This window comes from Desmodus rotundus, chromosome 6 (genome assembly GCF_022682495.2).
Source record: "Desmodus rotundus isolate HL8 chromosome 6, HLdesRot8A.1, whole genome shotgun sequence".
Lineage (NCBI taxonomy): Eukaryota > Metazoa > Chordata > Mammalia > Chiroptera > Phyllostomidae > Desmodus > Desmodus rotundus.
The window spans coordinates 157,065,067-157,085,071 of NC_071392.1; the positions used below are offsets into that span (position 1 = coordinate 157,065,067).

At 51.1% G+C, this 20,005-nt stretch overlaps 2 protein-coding genes across 3 annotated transcripts in view; one reads left to right on the plus strand and one right to left on the minus strand.

Moving 5' to 3' along the window:
- USP42 (ubiquitin specific peptidase 42) overlaps positions 1 to 20,005 on the plus strand; it is a 33,869-nt gene that overhangs the window by 12,199 nt on the left and 1,665 nt on the right. For both annotated transcript variants that reach the window (XR_008427205.1, XM_053927317.1), the window contains exons 5-17: positions 1,454 to 1,556; positions 2,638 to 2,705; positions 3,408 to 3,478; positions 4,618 to 4,700; positions 5,635 to 5,746; positions 6,926 to 7,066; positions 7,254 to 7,354; positions 8,394 to 8,547; positions 9,928 to 10,647; positions 10,778 to 10,872; positions 12,348 to 13,823; positions 17,393 to 17,691; positions 19,499 to 19,542. Coding sequence is in view for 1 of the 2 variants with exons in the window: in XM_053927317.1 (XP_053783292.1) it covers positions 1,454 to 1,556; positions 2,638 to 2,705; positions 3,408 to 3,478; positions 4,618 to 4,700; positions 5,635 to 5,746; positions 6,926 to 7,066; positions 7,254 to 7,354; positions 8,394 to 8,547; positions 9,928 to 10,647; positions 10,778 to 10,872; positions 12,348 to 13,823; positions 17,393 to 17,691; positions 19,499 to 19,506 (3,431 nt within the window). In the remaining variant the exon portion in view is untranslated. The remainder of the gene's footprint in view (positions 1 to 1,453; positions 1,557 to 2,637; positions 2,706 to 3,407; positions 3,479 to 4,617; positions 4,701 to 5,634; positions 5,747 to 6,925; positions 7,067 to 7,253; positions 7,355 to 8,393; positions 8,548 to 9,927; positions 10,648 to 10,777; positions 10,873 to 12,347; positions 13,824 to 17,392; positions 17,692 to 19,498; positions 19,543 to 20,005) is intronic.
- Positions 17,420 to 20,005, minus strand: part of CYTH3 (cytohesin 3) — a 53,949-nt gene continuing 51,363 nt past the window's right edge. The window contains exon 14 of the mRNA XM_045184931.2: positions 17,420 to 17,438. The gene's annotated coding sequence lies outside the window, so the exon portion shown is untranslated. The remainder of the gene's footprint in view (positions 17,439 to 20,005) is intronic.

Genomic DNA, 20,005 nt, shown 5'->3' on the forward strand with positions numbered 1-20,005 from the left:
TTAAAGCAAAAGATGACAATATAAAAAGAAGACAGTATTGAGCTTAATATAAGAAAATTTAAAAATTTTAAAACCCCAATTTGTTAATAAAATCATTGATAATTTTACGATCCCTCCCCTGGTATTTGGATTTCTATGAGTAATACTAACTCTAATATTGTCCCACGGGTTTCTTTAAATTGTTTTGAATTAGTTTTAATTTAGTTAATGAGTATTACACTATACACAGTGACAGTAATTGCCAAAATAAAGTTAATTATACTTTTAAAGAAACATGTATACTCATAGCTTAGCAAATTTGTGGATAAATTTTACTTTTTCTATTTAATTTTTAGATGACTTCAGAATTTTTCTCTTGCATTGTAACGGTACTGACAGGTTGCATGAAATTTTTGTACGCACTTTGTGTTCGCAGTAAACTTTTACACCGTCTTAACTAGCTGAGTTGGAAAAAAACATGCATGCAAATTAAAAAAAAAACAAAACCTAACTCTTAATCTGACACCTAGCTACGTAATTTCCGGGGTGGATAATATACATTTATAGACTATGACCCTTTGGCTAAAAAGCTGCTGAAGATTAAGGAGGTGTTACATTGGCCCTTGGGGTCATTCACAGGCCAGAGCGGACAAACCAAACACTTTTTGACATTAGTGCGTCCTGACAAAGTTTTAGCTGAGGGCGATTTTTTTTTCCTATTTAATTATACACACACACACACAGCAGGCATGATTAATATTTTCTAAGAAACTGACTAAGAAAATGTCGGTGCGGTGTGTGTGCACACGCATCCAGAGGGTGTGTATACGTGGCCCACACACGCGTGGCTGCGTCACGAAATTGCCATGTTTGCAGGTCAGAACTGGTAGAACAGTGGCAATTTCTAGACTTAAGCTGATACATATTTATATATATTCGTGTGCGTCACATTCTATGTATGATGTTTCATTTTTTATTTATACTTTTGATTTTCTGATGTAATTTTGTCTTGCAACTGTTTGTTCAATTAGAAACAGGACCAAAATGTCACTGCGAATATGCTGTGTAGGTAATAAGGATAGAATTTGGACAGGTGTGGACATTGATGTTCTGCCTGGATTCTCTGAGGGAGATTAGCACCGAATTTCAGATGTGTGCACTAACCTAACATTGTGGACAAATTTTTGAGACAATACATAGTTGAATTTATTCAAGTACAATTTTATTAACCTAAAGCCACAGGTAGCATCTCTGCACCTCCTCCCTGGGCTCTCAGAAGCTCCAGCCCATGCAGACTCTTCATGGTCTAAAGACAGGGCCCCAGCTCTTCTCCTGGTCGCTCGTGTTCGTGCTGGTCCCTCGTAAAACGATTACCAGGCGTTTTCTAGTTAACAAATTGTTGGGAGACATAACTTCTGGGGGTCACAGCCTGGGCCTGTGATATGATGATGAAGCTTTGTCTTAAACTTTGTAGGTATAGCTAGGCACTTTCGGTTTGGAAACCAAGAAGATGCCCACGAGTTCCTTCAGTACACTGTCGATGCTATGCAAAAAGCATGCTTGAACGGCAGCAATAAGTAAGTACGCAGCACCTTGGTCATTTCTCCCCGTGTGCCTCCGTCTTGCCGGGATTCGGCGCAGCCTTTTACGGCGAAGGTGCAGAGCTGTGTCTGCTTCACCTTTTGGCTCTGCACTGCCTTTTCCTCAAGTCATGTGCACTATCATCTTAAAATTGTTACAACATAAAAGTTATAACCAATGCCAATTGCTCACTCTACCAATTTGGATTTATCACGGGGGGGGGGGGGCACAAAATGAGCGTCGGGCTTGCCATTGTTTAATTTCTGAGTACCAGCATCCTTGTGCAGGTCCGAACTGACCGCTGCTTCCTGGTTGTGCCCTGCGTTTCCCCTGTTGACCCCCAGTCTCTGAAACCTGTGTCCACTCCCCATGTCCTGATCGCTCTGCTCAGTCACCAGTTCCTGCACTTTCTTCCTTGAAGTCTAAATTCAGACCCAAGCCCTGGCCGGGTAGCTGTTGGTTAGAACATCATCCTGCTACATCAAGGGTGCAGGTTCATTCCCTGGTCAGGCCATATGCAAGATGCAACCAGTGAATACGTAAATAAGTGAAACGACAAATTGGTGTTTCTCTCTCTCTCTCACAAATCAATATAAGTAAATAAGTGCAGGCTCAAGAGGAAGATAGCAGAAACAATTAGACAAGTCCTAACCCACTTGCTATTGCCAGCCGCACCTGGTAAATCTCCATGCCGTTCCCACTGCTGTCCCCCTCCCCGCCCCAGGCTTCCCGAGTGGGGCTGAGAACCGCCCACAGAGCAGGAAAGCGTGCTGTGGCCCCGGCCCTCACCAGCCAGGCCTCATACCCGCTGTCACACTCGTGCCCGTGGGGCCAAGTTCCTGCCTTGATTTAGAGCCCCTCCTCCGTCCCGACCGTCCTGCTTCTGTCTCCCCACCCTCCCTGCGCCCTGGTCAGGCAGGCTGTCCTCTGGCTGCCACACGTCCTGATGTCTCCTCATCTTGTGGCTCCCCTGCCCGAACTCTCGCTCTGGTCTAGATGTGCGTGCTGCTATGGCCTGGCTACAGCTGCTGTACTCTGTAGAACCCTCTCTCATGTCGCCGCCTCACTGTTTTTCAGGTTAGACAGACACACCCAGGCCACCACGCTCGTTTGCCAGATATTTGGAGGATACCTAAGATCTAGAGGTAAACTTGTACTTAAAAGTCAATAAAGTGATACGTGGATGGGGTTATAAAAAAAATGCCAACAGTAGAAAGGGTTAAATGTCCTCCATCCAGCCCTGACTTCTGTGCCCTGTTCTCAGAGACAACCCTGGCCCCAGTCTCTAGCACCCTTCCCGCAGCTTACTGTGCACGAACAGCCTGGGGGCAAAGCAGTGTCATCTCTTTCATTTTCATCCTAACATCTCAGCACACGTAGGGCCAGCATGGTCTTCCACAGTTAGGTCGTGTTCCGTTTTCCATTCGTTTTAGTTCCCTATCAAATGATACTCGGTCAATTCTGATTTTTAAATCATCCTCAAGGCTTCATGGAACACCCTTGTGCACGTGTCTCTGTGTCCATGTAAAACCGAGCACGTGGGACGGACTTTCAGCATTAGCACTTCTGCAGCGGAGGGTCCGTGTGGATGGGATTGGACACCACCTGGTCGTCCTTCCGAGAGGTGGTGTCCCTCACGTTCCAACCCGCAGTGTGCGCGGGCCGAGTCCATGGAGCCTAGGCTCCCACTGTGTAGGGTTAAAATTTTTTTGCCCAATCTGATAGAAAAATTTCCTTGTTTGAGTTTTTTAGTTTGAAGTGGTACTTTTGTGTTCTGTCACTTTAACAATTGGGATTGCCATCATAATTACACTTTGCTTATCCTTTGCGTTTTGTTTTCATTTCAGTCAAATGTTTAAATTGCAAAGGCGTTTCAGATACTTTTGATCCATATCTTGATATAACATTGGAGATAAAGGTAAGTTGGATCATGTGACAGTTAAGTTTAAAAACTCAAGTGTCCATAATTTTCTGTATTTGTAGTTCATTCATAATTAAGACTAGCTTGTTAGAATAATACGAATTAAAAATTTTAATATGCGCCCTGGCTGCCGTAGCTCAGTGGACTAAGTGCCAGCCTGCAAGCCAAAGGGTTGCTGGTTCGATTCCCTGTCAGGGTACATTCCTGGGTTGTGGGCCAGGTCCCCAGTGGGGGGCACATGAGAGACAACACATTGATGTTTTCTCTCCCTCTTTCTCCCTCCCTTCCCCTCTCTAAAAATAAATAAATGAAATCTTAAAAAAATAATAAAAATTAAGATTTTAACATGCTAAGACCTGTTTACAGGTGATTATTTAAGCTTTGTAGTAGGCATCATAAAAAGCTTAAAACAGTGTTTTACTACCCTTTGATGTTTCACTTAATAAAGCCAGATTCTGATGCCTATATTAGCCAAAGCAGATGGTGGTGGTGGTGATTTAGAAATTGTTTTGCTCCTTGCATTTTCTAAACTCTTTATTTTTTGTTGTTCTTAAGCTTTGTTTTTCTGATTTCAAATGTGATACCTGTTTACGATAAAAATGATAAGCTCCGTGGATATGTGTGTGCATGTGTGCGTGTACGTGATCCCATGCCGCAGAGTGAACTCTTCCTGTCACGCTGATACTGTGTAAACTGTTCCAGAGCATGTTACTCACTGTTTATGAAAACGGAGTCACACCTTGAGTACGTGTGGCTGCTTGCTGTTTCCACCGCGTTCTGCGTGGGGCCTCTGTCCATGTCTGGCAGTTGTGCGGTGATCCACTGGGGGCGGGGGGGGGGGGGGGGGGGGACCACGGCTTCCACACCCGCCTCCTTGCTGGTTGATAGTTGCTGGTAGATTTTTGGTTTTTCTATTTTCGTGCTATTTTAAACGAGTCAGTGAGCAGCGTCTCTACATATTTTAGTTCACTTTAAGCAGCTCGTTTTTTAACGGAGGGGCAATGACTTGCTGTGTCCACGTGTAAAATGGACATCATAACACAATGACATTTTCTTTCGGCACAAATCTCCCTGCTGCGTCGTCGTCTTCCGGACCCCCGGCAGTGGAGGTAAGGGGTGGTGTGCTCTCTTCCCAGGCCGCGCAGAGTGTGAACAAGGCGCTGGAACAGTTTGTGAAGCCCGAGCAGCTGGACGGAGAGAACTCGTACAAGTGCAGCAAGTACGGCGGGCGCTGCCTGGGTGTGGAAGGGCCCTTTGATGCCTGTGCCACCTGGGGGGACACTGCGTGTCTCTCCCCGGGTCCAGGGCGCAGCGTCTGCCTGTGTACGCTGCAGATGGGGGGACGCAGGCTCACTGCTGGGGGTGGGCAGGGAGGGCAGAGGGAAGCCTGTCTGGGCCTGCAGCGCTGCTGCCCTTGGAGGCGCGGCCTCAGTGCCTCGTCTGGGCCCAGAGCAGAGCTTGCAACCGATCTCTTGTCAGGGGCGCGCTGGGGGGCGGCCACTTCCCCCAGGCCAGTTAAGGCTCTTCCTCTCTATGGTTCTTACCTAGCACTGGGGATAATCGATGCTAGAAACCTCCAATTCTAATTATTCACTAGTATGTTTCCTCCTAAAGCCCAGGGAGCTTGTTTTCTGAGCCCCCTTTCCTCTGTTGTAAACAGTGTTTCATTTTATCATCAGGATTCAGGTAACTTCTCACCAGACACGTGTTTGTAGGGAAGATGCTTCCTTCTGTCCAAGACATAGGGGTTTATTTCTGTTCGTGCTACGCTGCACGGATATTGCTAATCGTTGCTTTCCTTCTGTGTCTAGATAGGGCTTTGTTTTCACAAAATTACACCATCCTGAAGATGTTTGTCTTTCAGTTTGTTTTGAATCCACAAAAACTTGTGCTAACCTGGTTTAAAAGTATCAGTGGCCTGTGTGGCTCTGCACCCGAGCTATCCCAGCCTCCTTTCCCTGTATTTGAAAATTTCGTTTTTTCACTGTTGGTTGAAAGGGGTTGTGTTTCTCATCTAGTATCCTTTTGGAAACTTGATTTACAAAGTTTCAGAGAAATAATAAGGGAAAGACTAAAATGCCAACCCCCCCCCCCCAAAACCCCAAGCCCCCCAAATGTAATCTTTTTAATTCTTTGTTTCTGTTTATTTCAAGATGTAAAAAGATGGTTCCAGCTTCAAAGAGATTCACCATACACAGATCCTCCAATGTTCTTACACTTTCTCTGAAACGCTTTGCAAATTTTACTGGTGGAAAAATTGCCAAGGTATGTAGATATTAAAGCCTTTTACACTGAGCCTTTCAAGGCCAAGTGTCGATAGCTTTTCAACCTAATTGAACAGCTTTGTTACCTGATTTTCTAAGTTCTTCCCGCACTTGGTAGTGGGGAAAATGCCACAGCATCGAGCTAGTAGTACATTCTGCGTGTTTGAGTGTATGTTTTCTTCTGCCTCCTTTGGCTGGCTAGCCTTTCTGATGATGAAACTGTCAGCTGTTTTCCAAATGTGGCCTTCCCAGTCGCTGAGGTGAGAGCGGACGCAGAGAGAGGGTGTGTCATTTGAGATCCAGGGAGGACTCCCTGGTACATCTCGCCACTCTTTCCTCTAAGTTTGTTTTCTAATTGGTAGGCAGTACACTGAATTTTCCCACTTCCTTTCCACTTTCTGAAGATTAAAAGTGGTCCAAAAGTCAGTAACGTACAGGAGAGATAAGCAGTCCATTCCTGAATTATTAAAGATAAAAGTGATGAATGAAGTCCAGAGTTGTCGTTCTGTGACCGTCCCCCTTGATGGATTTGAAGAATTCACTTACTACGGATCGTTAATTGTTCCAAGAAAACAAAGAACGCAGTGGGCCTGCATCAAATACACTTGGACTCAGCCCCAGTTGGTGGCTCAGTTGGTTGGAACATGGTTGTGGGTTCGACCCCTAGTCAGGGCATGTGCAGGAGGCAACTGATGGATGTTTCTCTCTCTTTCTTCCCCTCTTTCTAAAAATAAATAAATTTAAAAAAAAATCTTAAAAACATATCCTTAGGTGAGGATTAAAAATACAAAAAGCAGTTTCAGCTGGCCCTGGCTGGGAGCTCAGTTGGCTAGAATGTTGCCTGACATGCCAAGGTTCTGGGTTTGATCCCCTGTCGGGGCGCACACACGAGTCAACCAGTGAGTGCATGGGGGGGAGCAGCGGATCGGCGTTCCTCCCTCCCTCCCTCCCTCCCTCTCAAATCAGTAGGCTATTTTTAGAAGTAAATACACTTAGATTCAGGTATGTCCAGGTTAATCTTGTGGTACAGTGAGTTAGGGGTCCGCCAGAAGGTCTTAGGGTGTAGTGTTCTGCAGGCACCCTGCCCTCCACTGCCCCCAAGCACCCCCCCACTGAGCACGTGGAAGGAGCTGTGCCTTCAGAAATGACGTTCCCTATTCCTCCGTCCGTTTCTGTGTAGGATGTGAAATATCCTGAGTATCTTGATATTCGACCATACATGTCTCAACCCAACGGAGAACCGATTATTTACGTTTTGTACGCAGTCCTGGTACACACCGGCTTTAACTGCCACGCTGGCCATTACTTCTGCTACATAAAGGTGAGCTGGGGCGGGGGGCTGTGCTAGCGCCTCTTGCTCCAGTGCACTGCAGGGCAGCGCCGGCACCCTTGGGGAAGGTGGGCCTCCTGCAGTCACAGTGTGAGACACCACTTTTCTCACATTGCTCTACATGGCGCTTCTTGGTCCCCACGTACACTGAGTATCTCTCTCCCTGGCTCTCTTCCAGGCTAGCAATGGCCTCTGGTACCAGATGAATGACTCCATCGTGTCCACCAGCGACATCAGATCGGTACTCAGTCAGCAGGCCTATGTTCTCTTTTATATCAGGTATCGTCAAGGCGACAAATTTCTGAGTTTTCTGTTAGTCATTTCGGTTCATCTCATCAGCACATTTAAATTCAATATTGGGTTGTTTTTAAAACAGCAGCTTGATGCCTGGGAGAGTAAGGAATGTAGCTTTTGAGTGTGGGTCCTGGTTGGCTTTAGCTTCCAGCTCTTTGGCAGGTTAACCACGAAGCACATTCAGAGGAAGGGAAAGGTGGTACCTGGGGAGGGCGCACTGCAGCTGCTGGCCACAAACTGGGGTCCTGGGGCCCACGGAGGCCTCGGGAAGGGGACTCAGAGCACCTGGGTGTGGGCCCCTCTCAGCCTCTGAGCACAGGCAGCCAGGCATCCTTCCGAGTCTGGCCCAGGCAGCACCCTCTGCCCGGCTCATTACTCTCCTGTTTCGGCTGCAGACTCTGACTCGCTGACTCCGTTGCTGGGGATGTGTGGCCTTGGAAAAAATCGGAGCTGTGCTTCAGGAATTTGTCTGTAGTAGCTGAAAATTAAGAACATTCTACAACTTCCAACAGTAGCAGAATGGGTATATAAATTGTAGTATACCCATATATTGAAATATTACGCAGCTGTTAAAAGTGATCTTTATGAAGTTTTTTCTTGATGACATGAGAGAGCGCTCAATACATATGGAGGAAAAGCAGTTTGAAATTTTACACACTGTTGAAAAAACAGTGTAGGCTGAAGTGTGGAGCATAATCTCCTAAATCGGAAGAGCAGGCCCCTCTAAGCGTCAGATGACGCACAGTGGGTTTGTTTCTGTCTAGCTTTTCCGGCTATTACAGATTTTCCGTAACGGTACGTGTGTATTTATCGTTAGGGGAATATAATTAAACTGAAAAGCAAAATGGCCCTCAGATACGGCCTCCTCAGGACACACAGTTAAACACCACTTGCCCGGGGGCCCTGCGGGTCTGCCGGCGCTCACCACTATCGCTTATGACCCATCTGCTACCTGAGGGTTAGAAGTGAGTCTCTTCTCAGATGTCCTGTGTGACCCTAAGCAAGTCACTCTGTCTGTCCCCAGGTCCCACGATGTGAAAAACGGAGGTGAACTTACTCATTCCGCCCACAGCCCCGGCCAGTCCTCGCCCCGACCCGTGATCAGTCAGCGCGTCGTCAGCAGCAAACAGGCCGCGCCCGGGTTTATTGGACCGCAGCTTCCTTCGCACATGATGAAGGTAGCTCGCCCCAGGGAGGGGCCTTTATGTTCACTTTAAAAATGCATCTTTCAAAACCTCAGGCGAGCATTGCGCTAAGTTGCTGTGGCCTCATATGCAAATGAATTTCTTACCAAAAAAGTATATCCGAGTCACTTATTATAAAATATCTCAAACACACAGCACATCTCAGAGTATGGATACCTGGTCAAGGAGGTCTGGGGATGGGGATATTTAAATGCTGGAGAGCGTAGCTCCCACGCTGGACCCCATCCATGTAACGGTTAGATAGCGGGGGCCCTCATTGATGCCGGCCTCCAGGAGTGAGACCCTGTGACCCACAACGCTTCCATCACGCCTGGTTCGCCCTTGCGAGTGTGGCGCTCTTCTGCCTGCTGGCCGGCTGGGCTTGGCTGCACTGCCCGGTGGTCTCTTGGGGAGAAAGGATGACAGGCCTGGATCTTACGGTGCTCCAAGGCTTCGTAGAGCAGAGTCCCCCGTCCGGCAGACGTGCGTGTTGAGGTCGTGGACAGCCTGTGCGCATGCTGGCGTGACCCGTCGCCTGGGCTGCCGTGTGAAAAGCCTTGCAGTGCGGGTCATGTTGGTTTGGAATCAGCGGATTGCCTGGTTGTGTGCCGCTTCTCATGGACGTCGGACAGGGTTCGGGTTAGAGCGGGACTGCCAGGCCCAGTGCCCCAGGGGGCCGGGCGGGCACCGGGCTCCTCAGCCGGGCTCTTCATGAGGGTGACCGCGGGACACCCAGAGAAGAGCACATGCCCTGCGTTGCGGGGTGGCTGCTACTGGTTCTTCAAGAGGCCCTCTTCCCACCCCCTCCCATGAAACCTTCCATTAAGGTAGAACTAATTCTGGTATTTAAGAAACCATTGTGAAGGCCAAACAAAACTCATTTATAAACCAGATTCACCCATGGCTTCCAGTGGGCAGCCTCCAGAGGATAGGAGCAGTAGTTGGAATCTTGAGCAAAATAACTGCACGAGCAGGGTTCAGAGATGTCGTGGGGGTGGGGAGGGCCTGGCGTGCGGTGCGGAAGCAGCTCTTCTGTGTCTGCCTGTATAGCACTGGGCTCCCAAGAAAACCAACCACAGAATACACGTGACTCCGTGCTTAGAGGGCCTGTTTGTTTCTGATCGGAGCAGAAGAATGTGGTCTGGGCACTGTTCTCTGGGAAAAGTGGTGGTTTGTTGATTAGCTATTGGAGAACAGTGACCTGTGGAAGGGTTATGGCAGGCTGGTGTGGGTGAGGACAGGAAGTGCTTCTAGGTGTGTGAAATTTGCTATTTATATGAAAAAGGCCGAATGGGAAGAGTCCATAGCCAGAATGGATTCTCTCTGTGACATTTTCCTCGAACGCTCACCAGTGGGCTGTGCTCTTACTTCCAGAACCCACCGCACTTGAACGGGACCGGGCCGTTGAAAGAAACGCCGAGCAGTTCCCTGTCGAGTCCTAACGGAAACTCCAACGTCAACAGGGCTGGTCCTGTTAATGCTTCGACCTCTGTTCAAAACTGGTCAGTGAACAGGTCCTCAGTTATTCCGGAACATCCCAAGAAACAAAAAATCACAATCAGTATTCACAACAAGTTCCCTGTCCGCCAAGGGCAATCGCAGCCCGGCCTTCACGGCAGTCCCCTGGAGAGCCCCGCCAAGCCCGTCCCCTCTTCTACCTTCACCAGCTCTTCTGCAGTACAGTCTACCTCGAGCGCACCTCCCGCGTCGGTTCCCGGTCAGGGCACTAAGCAGATGGCCCCGAGTGAGTCCTGCTCCAAGCCAGTGATGAACGGCAAGTCCAAGCTGAACTCCAGTGTCCTGGTCCCCTACGGTGCCGAGTCATCGGAAGAGTCTGACGAGGAGGCCAAGGGCCTCGGCAGGGAGAACGGCCTGGGCACAGTGGAGAGCTCGAACGCTTCTGCTCAGGACGCTGAAGACGAGGAGGCCTCTCCACATGAGCTTCGAGAGCCTGTCACTCTAAATGGTGCTAACAACAGTGCAGACAGCGACCCGAAAGAGAATGGTCTGTCATTTGATGGTGCCAGTTGCCAAGTCCAGCCTGTTCTACACTCAGAAAATCCCTTTTCCAAGGCAAATGGTCTACCTGGAAAGGTGAGCGGGTGTCGGTGGGGGGTGGGGCAGGCTTTGCTCCGGCTCTGTCCCTGTCCCCTGGGTCACTCCGCGGGATCTCAGGAAGCCTGGAGTGACAGCCGGGGTTGAAGCATCTTTGTTTTTATTGTAGTTGATGCCTGCTCCTTTGCCACCTCTTCCGGAAGACACAGTCTTGGAGACCTTCAAACTCGGCAGCAAAGGGAAAGGCTCTGCAGAGGAAGCCAGGTAACGCACTGATGAGGGACCACAGCAGAGCCCGTGCCACGCGCAGCCCTAGCTCCGTGGTCCATGCAGGTCTTAACATGAACCTTGTCTGCACGTGGCGCCGGGCACGGGCTCACTGAGCCCTTTCAGTGACAAAAGTACGAAGGTGTATTAGGTTGATGGGGCAGCACTTCCAAAATGTGAAACAGCACGTACTTTGCTTCGCCCCTTCTGGAATGCTGAAGTTAGATTTATTGACTTAAATGTAATGGAAAGGAAAGGAATTTACAACACTTGTATTTCCACACGTAAACGACCAGGTGAGAGTGCATGAGGAGGGGCCCTGGCGTGTGTGTGGCAGGGTGTGGCCTGGGGCCCGCTCGGCAGCACACACACAGGCACCGGCAAGGACGCGGGTTCCACGGTAGGCGGCATTGAGTGGCGTCTGGCCACCTCTAGGTTGACAGATCAGTTAGCGCCTGGAAAGTCTCATTTCCGTGAAAACTGCCGCTAGCGTCGTCAGGTGGGTTCCCACCCCCGTGGACACTGGGATGTGGGGGACAGGACACTCATGATACAGGCCTGCCTGTCCCTGCCCACCTGTGCTCATGGGGCCCCCCCGACATTGTGACAGCCCAGAAATGCTCCCCACTCTTCAGAATGGCCCTGACCAGACTGCTGTTGGGAGGCTCACTCACTCAGGTCACTGCCAGACCTGCATGCTGTCCTCCTTTCTGCCGCTTTCCTAATCTGGCCCAGTTTGTCCTTGCAGGTCACGTGCATGACAGCAATTACAGGTCCTTGTGTAAATCCCATGCGAGGAGTGAGTGGGCGTGGCATTACCTGCTGACGTGAGAACCCCTGCCGCGCACTAGAGGACTTGTGCATATTGACTTCATGTGGGTTCTCCTCCCAGACAGTGTCCTGCCAGAAAGTGGGGGCCACTGCAGGGTTTTCTCTGTTCCTGGCAGCTTTCTTTAACCTCGAATATATCAAAAGCCTTGCAGCAGTCGAGGGCAGAGTTCAGGGGCTGCAGAACGCTTTCCTGCAGCCCTGGGGGTTCCTCACAGGTCACAAGTGCTTCCCAGAGCCGTCGGCTCCGTTTGTGGAGAGAAGGGGATCCCGAGGAAAAGTCAGGGCCTCTGCCTGTTACTCAACCTGTTTGTTCAGACTCAGTTATAAGAAGAATTAGAAGTCTGTCCGGGAGCAGAAGTAGCCCAGAGCCACAGACCCGTGGTGGAAAAGTGGGACAGGAGGCAGACAGGCTTGGTGTGCAACTTTGTATTTTTATTTAATGAAGGAAGAGAAAATTCCAAGTTCCTAACAATGGTAAGCTCACTTTTGGATTTCAACCAGATATTAAAGGCATGAAATACTTAGTATTGCCAATACATGAATGTTTTGAAGTGTTTGTCCCTGTGAGTCAATGACAAAAACCCATAAAGCCATCTGGCGAATGATTAACGTGTTTGTTTCTTGTTTTGGTCGGGCTGCAGTGCAACTGGAACGGAGGGAAGCCTGACGGCGCATCCTGAGGCAGGACAGGAGCCTGGCAGCCCCACTCCCGACTGCCGGCAGAAACCAGAGACAGTCCCGAGCCTTAGCAGCAAATTAAAGAAGGCTTTGCCGCTCCCAGACCCCAGCATCAAATCTACCAAAGAAGTCTCTGAAAACACTTCAGCAGAGCCTGAGGAGTGTTTGCCCGGTACCGACGACCTTTGTAATGCCAACAAGAACACCGCTGGGGACAACCACCCTTCCAAACTGTGTGACCCCAGGAATGTAACAGGTGATCAGAACAAAGCATCCCAGGATGTAACAGGGACATTAGCAGAGAGTTCCCAGGACTCGGCAGCAGTGGATGCCACAGGGAGGTTGAGCCCGAGTCCCTCGGCGTGGGCCGAGGGTGACGGTGCACAAGAACCCACCATGCACGGTGCCCGAGACAAGGGCGCCGAAGCAGGAGCGGAAGATACGCCCGACATCACAGGGGCACCTACCAACGAGCTGCCCTCTCCTCCGTTGGACAAGGTCACAGAAAGCCATTCAGAAGCGGGTGGGGCTCCTGAGCAAAGTCCCAGGGAACAATGTGAAGAGAATAAGGCTGGGCAAAGAGTCCAGGATCATTCCCCAGTTAAGGAAAAAATCAGCCTCCGAAAAGTTGACCGGGGACATTATCGCAACCGGAGAGACCGCTCCTCCAGTGGGGAACACCCGAGGGACAGTAGGAGCAAGACAGAGGACCATTACCATAGGAGGCGGCACCCCTACATGCGAGAGCGGGCACTGCAGGGCCGCTTCAGGTCAGAGCACTGCAGCGGGGGCCCGCACCACCCCTGCCAGCACCGCGGCCTGGCCAGGCACCGCCACCACCGCTCCCGGAGCAGAGGCCGGTCCGACCAGGACTGGGGCAGGTACCACCACGTGGAAGGCGAACACTCCTGGGGCCGGGAGAAGTACTACCCAGACAAGAGGAGGTGGGACAAATGCAGGTATTACCACGACAGGTACGCCCCATACACGGCCAGGGAGGCGTGGGAGTGGAGGCCTCTGCACGGGGACCGAGACTATGACCGTGTGGGTCTGCACGGCGGCCAGCCGTACAAGGACTACTATAGGAGCAGGAAGGGCTGCGAGCTGGTCGCCAAGGAGAGGGAGCGGCACCACTTCAGCAGCCCCCGCACGGGCCCTCCCCACGCCCTGCCTCCCTACCCTGAGAAGTACTCCCATGAGAAGATTGCACTTGGACCTGAAGGCAGCAGTTGTCACCTCGCCGATCAGTCTCATGAACACACAAATGTAAAGTCACGAAAACGGAGGTGCGATAGTATAGAACACAACGACACGCATGCAGAAAAGAAGGCCTGGAGGAGCGCGCAGAGGGGCCCTTCAGAAGAGCCTAAAGTGAAGAAGCACAGAAAATCAAAGAAGAAAAAGAAGTCCAAAGACAAACACCGAGAGCGAGATTCCAGGTGAGGGTGTGGGCAGCACGGGCGTGCGGTGGCGGGGGATGGTCACCAGTCACTCAGCTTCCCTTTCGCTCCTGGCCCAGCCCAGGAGCCAGTGGGGGGCTGTGTCGAGTTTGTGTTTTATCTGTGTGTCTCATCTCTGTGTGGGTTTTGGGAGTTCACTGTTTTTATGGATTGCTAAAATTTAGCTCTGCTTTTAAGCTGTATCTCAATAGTATCAGAAAATGCCTCAAAATCTCATTTTTCAAAAATTGCCATTTTGATTAGTTCTTTATATCTCTAGGAGTAAGTGTGCAATACTCTGTAAATGAAAACGGGGGCGTCGTTGACCCCACAGTCGATGCTGACGTTCTTCGTGGTCACGTGTGCTTCTGTTCTCACGTGTTCGTACTTTCTTCAGCCTCCGTGGCTGCAGGGCCACACGCCTCGGAGGCCCATCCCCAGGTGGGGGTCTCAGACGCACCATCTGGCGCCTTTAGTTTGTCTCCCTTTCTGTCTCCATTTCTCACTTTGGAATCTCGTTGGGAAATGTTTTTGTATTTTTGTTAATTATACTTTTTAATTTTATTGTTTATTCTATCACAATTGTCCCAATCCCCACCCCCCACACACACACCCTCAGGCAATCCCTGCACCATCATCCCCGCCCCCGGGTCACACACACGTTCCTTTGGCTCCTCTGTTCCCGTGCATTTACATTCCCGTGACTGTTCTGTCACTGACCATCGTACTTCTTAATCCCCTCACCTCCGCACCCATCCCCCAAACCCCTCTCCCATCTGGCAACCAGCAGAACATTCTCTGTGTCTGTGAGTCTGCTTTTGTTGTGCTTGTTCGTTTGTTCTTCAGGTTCCGTCATTAATAGATATGTATTTATTACCGTTTTGTTGTTCATATAAGGGCTTTCTTTTCTTTTTAAGATTTTATTTATTTGTTTTTAGAGAGAAGGGAAGGGAGGAGAAGGAGTGGGAGAGAAGCATCAGTGTGTGGTTGCCTCTCGCGCATCCCCTACTGGGGACCTGGCCCGCAACTCAGGCATGTGCCCTGACTGGGAATCGAACCAGTGACCCTTTGGTTCGCAAACAGTGCTCAATCTACTGAGCTACACCAGCCAGGGCTATTGTTCATATTTTTAAATTTTCTTCTTAAAGAAGACCCTTTAACATTCCATATACTTCTACTGTTTGGTGGTGATGAACTCCCTTTAGCTTTTTCTTGTCTGGGAAGCACTTTACCCTTTAAATGATAGTTTTGCTAGGTAATCTTTGTTATCACTTTGAATATTTCTGGCTAGTCCCTTCTAGCCTGCAGTTTCTTTTGAGAAATCAGCTGACAGTCTTATGGGAACTCCTTTGTAGGTAACTCTCTGCTTTTTTCTTGCTGCTCTTAAGATTCTCTCTTTGTCCTTGACCTTTGGCATTTTAATTATGATGTGTCTTGGAGTGGTCCTCTTTGGGTTCATCTTGTTTGGGATTTTCTGCACTTCCTAGACTTGTATATTTCCTTCACCAAGTTAGGGAAGTTTTCTGTCATTTTTTCAAATAAGTTTACAATTTCTTGGTCTCTCACTTCTTGCACCCCCAAGATGTGAGTGTTGGCACTGTTGGAGTTGTCCCAGAGGCCCCTTCTGCTATCTTCGTATTTTTGGATTCTTCCTCCTGCTTGTTTTGATTGGTTGATTTTTGCTTCCTTATGCTTGAAATCATTGATTTGATTCTTGGCTTCATTCATTCTACTGTTGTTTCTCTGTAAGTTGTTCTTTATTTCAATCAGTGTATCCTTCATTTCTGACTGGGTCTTTTTTATGCAGTTGAGCTTCTCACTAAGTTCATTGAGCATCCTTATAGCCAGTGTTTTGAACTCTGCCTCTAGCAGATTTCTTGTTTCCATTTTGCTTAATTCTTTTTCTGGGGTTTTGGACTGGCCTTTCATTTGGGCTAGGCTTGGTAGTGTGGCCTAATGTTGTAATAAGTGTCCTGTAGGGTCCAGTGGCACTGCCTCCCTCATCACTCAAGCTGGGTACTCGAGGTGCGCCCACCTGGCGGGCTGTGTACACCCTCCTGTTGTAGCTGAGCCTTGATTTGCTGTTGGCATGTCCAAGGTCACCCACAGCCTGTGTCATGTCTGGGGTCACACAGCATCAGCTACAAAGCAATCTGAAGACAGCTGCTACTTGTGCAGGGGTTGGAGGTGCCCAGGCCAGGCCAAGCTGTGAGCCAAGGCCGGCTGTTGCTAGTGCCAGGCCTGGGGCCACTTAGGGAGCTGTAAGGGGCTCACTGAAGCCAGATGCTGCTTATTTGAGAGAACTTAAGAAAATTTGAGGCATGAGCCAATAGAAGCCTTTCATATGGAAAAGCCACTGGGGACAGACAGCTTGGGTGGGCCCAAAAGTTGGGTGGGACAGGGCCTCAGGGAATCACCAGGGCGGGGCAAACAGTGTGAGCCAGGTTGATGGAGTCTCAGATATAGCCCCCACCTGCCAGCTCTGTTGGGGGAGGGCTCAGAAAAGGAACAGTGGCTTCTGCCAGCACTTCTGTCTGGGAGAAAGCTGTCCCCCAGCTCTCTCCCTGATGCTGGACAATTCAGTTCCTCCCCATATGCCTCTGGTGCCTTCCAAGCTGCTGCCCCTCGCCGGAGCTCAGAGGGAGTGCACGTGAGTAACCCTGGGCATGGGTCCTTTAAGAGGAGCTGCCTGGGACCCCAGAAATTTCTGTCTTCCACAGCCTCAATCCCTACTCATTTATACAGCCAGAAACTGTGGGGATTTCTCTTCCTTGCACTGGAGCCCTGGGCTGGGGGGCCTGGTGTGGGGCTGGGACCCCTTGCCCCTGAGATATCCCTCCCGATTTTTGTCAGCCACACGTGGGTGTGGGGCCAGCACTTGCCGCATTTCTGCCCCTCATTCCAGTCTCTATGTGGTTTCTTCTTTAATTCCACAGTTTAATTCCATTCGGCTTGATTTCTGATGATTCTGAATGACGGTGGTTCTGTGGTTTGGTTGTAATTTTGATGTGGGTGTGTGAGAAGGTGGGCATTGTGTTTACCTATGTTGCCATCTCGACCAGAAATCTCTCCATGAAATCTCTGTGTTTTTAAAAGCTAACTCAGAGCTAAATTGGTCAGCGATTGTCTTGGAAATGACTTACCCATGATGAGAAGGATCAGCACAAACAAAATTACTGATGCATTTTATACATCTGACATCCCTTCACACTGAAGCCTGGGGGACAGCACCACGAGGCTGTGGCTGCTGAGGAGATGGCGCTCACCGACACCTCCCTCGGGGCTGCGACGCCTGCACGGCCTTGTTCCCTGCAGCCCTTCCGCTGGCATTGAGGCCAAGCACCCTCGCTCCCCAGCAGAGCCAAAGGCAGTGGCGGGATGGGGTTGAAGTGGGTGAATCTATGACCCTGGACTTAAAAACATTATTACAGTGCACTTTTAATTAGACAAGAATTTTACCTGTGTTTGCGGTAAGCAGTGCGCACAGTGCGGGAATGAAAGCCAAGGAGGGGTTGTCTCTGAGGCGGTTGCGTTTCCCATGGTCTGAGCTCTGGCTGCTTCCCCTGCAGGCACCCGCAGGATTCAGATCTCTCAGGAGCACACTCTGACGCGGACCTGCACAGACACAGAAAGAAGAAGAAGAAAAAGAAGAGGCACTCCAGGAAGTGTGAGGACTTTGGTGAAGATGCAGGACCGCACTTAGCTAGGGCGGCCAGCTCGGAGGCCGTCGGCTGCTTCCGGAGGACGGAGGGCCCCCTGCTCACCGACAGCCTGCCCCTGGAGGGGGTTGCACCTCTCCGGGAGAAAACAAGACCGTTACGGATGGAAAGCAGGGGTGACCGGTGTCATCTGTCGGAGTGTGGCCAGGGTAAGGGGAGACACTTGGAATTAAAAATATAGAAATGGGCTTTTGGGTGCAGGTGATTAACACATGGGAAGAGAGCCCGCCTGGTGTGAGAGGGTGACTCAGGAGACGCCCCCACGGACTGTGCCCCCTGTGGGGTTCAGCACTGAGCCCTTTGCGTGGGAACCGAGCTACAGGTGCCTGGCAGACCCCCTGGGCCGGGCCTCTGGAACCCAGGGCTCCGGGGGTCTTGAGTGTTTGCTTTGTGAAGGACCAGAATTTCTGCACCACTTTTTAAATATTTTAAACCACTTAAAAAATACTCTTTCTCTCCTGAATCATTCTAAGTATCACCTGGAGGTCACTGTTTGCCGGCTTGGGTCCTCAGGGACAGCAGCTGCCGGCCCCTAGCGGAGTGGTGCCTTGGGGGGCTTGTCTCCCAGGGCTCTGGCTCCTGATCAGCTGGCCCACTCTGGGCATCCTGGCTCGTCTGCTTTGCACTGCTCTGTCCCCTTGTCATGAATTGTGTGGTCCTGTCTGCTCTCATTGCTCTTAGAGCCGCCCCCTCCCTGTTCTAGTCTTTGACCCTGGAGCAGCACTGAATCTGAGAGAAGGGACGTCGCAGGGCCGGTGGGCCAGAGCGCGGCCGGGAGCCTGCTGCTTAGGAGCGGTGTCAGCTCCAAGTGGTTGGCAGAGCCCGCAGACGGCAGTTCCCACGGCAGTTGTGTCGGGGTGAAATCTCCGCCCGAGCTGCTGTGTAGCGCAGCCCAGCTCTCGCGGTCTCGGGTGGAAGCAGCTTGCCAACCCTGCCTGGACACTGAGGTTTCTGTGACTGTGACTGTCATCGTGGTTGCCCAGAGGCCTCTTGGTTCTCCTCCGTGCCCTGGCCTCGCTGAGCTGTCACAAGTTGGGTGTGGTCAGCCTGTGGTGGTTGACAGAGGCAGGGGACACTGAGGCACAGAGCAGTCCCATGTGACGGTGCCTGTGAAGTGTGGTAGGAACTCCAGTGGCATGTGGCAGCAGAAATGTGGAGCCAAAGTGTGTGTGTGTTGTGTTTTTAAGAAATTAATGTGTATTTTCAGATTGGTTTTCTCAAACATGACAGCAATTGGGAAAGGGGCTTGGCGAAGATAGAGTCCCTTGCCCCCTCTGCTTCGTGCTGCGAGGTGGCAGTGAAGGGCCATTGGGCAGGGGTCCCGGGGCCTTCTCCTTGGTTGCCAGCCCCTCCCCATCCGCCTGGGTTGGTCTCAGGAGGGCCACAGCAGAGGCCCCAGCGCACAGGGGATGGAGCCTGCTCTTAGCTGGCCCTGCGGAGGAAGCACGTGGAGTGCAGACCTCACTGGTTGGCATTTGGTAGCTCTGCTGTGTCTCCAGGGGCTGCAGTCAGGCTTTGCCTCATGGTGGCCTAGTGGTCCTGTGTCCCGCAAGGACCACTCGGCCTTCCATGACAAGCTTCCCTGTCACCTGGCTGAGGATAGACCCGCTGTCTGACATGTGTCCTCTGTCCTGGGGCCTTGACCGCTTACCTGCCTCCCATACTCCTGCTCTCGGGCTCCGTTACAGCGCACTTGCTTTGGTCGGCACACCAGAGGGCTGCTCAGCTCGCTGGGCCAGGGCCAACGCCATCTCCCCGGGGGTGTGGTTCTTGCTGCTGCTCTAAGAGCCTCGGCAGACTGGCTCCTGGTAGCAAAGCTTGCTGGTCCCTGTGTAGAACTAAGCGCCACGCTGCCCAGAGCTGGCTGTGTGGGTCATCACTCACTGCTCACACAGCATGGGCCCCGCACGTGTGTGAGACCACTGAATTGTTTCTCAGCCTTTGCTTGCATCCTAGGTGACTGAAAACGCGGCCTCAGAACCAAGACGTCACTAGTCATGGTAAGCTGCTTTCACGTCTGTCCCCTCTTAGCTGTAGGGGCACTGCTGGGACACGGAGCGGGTGTGGGGTGCGGGTTATGGGGCACAGGTGAGGGAGCCCCCAGCAAGGGCAGCTGCCCCTCTGTGCTGCAGGCTGGCACCGTGCTTACACTCCCTCCTCGTCGGCACACTGCCTAGGGTACGCCTGTGTCCCTAAACTCAGGCAGTCACTCCGTCCCCTGTGCCCCTGCTGCACGAGGTCGTGCAGCGCATCAGAGTAAGTCACCTGGAAAACACTGAACAGATGGAGGATCCAGTCTCCTCAGCCCAGACCTGCCCAGAGCCTCCCTTCCCTCACACACCCGCCAGTCCCTGCACTCTGGGAGCAGCGGGCCAGCCCCCCGTCTCAGTCAGAACCTTCAGGGCTGTGCAGCTGACTGCTGGGACTTCTCCAAGTGGCCCCGAGACACTGAAGTCACACTTT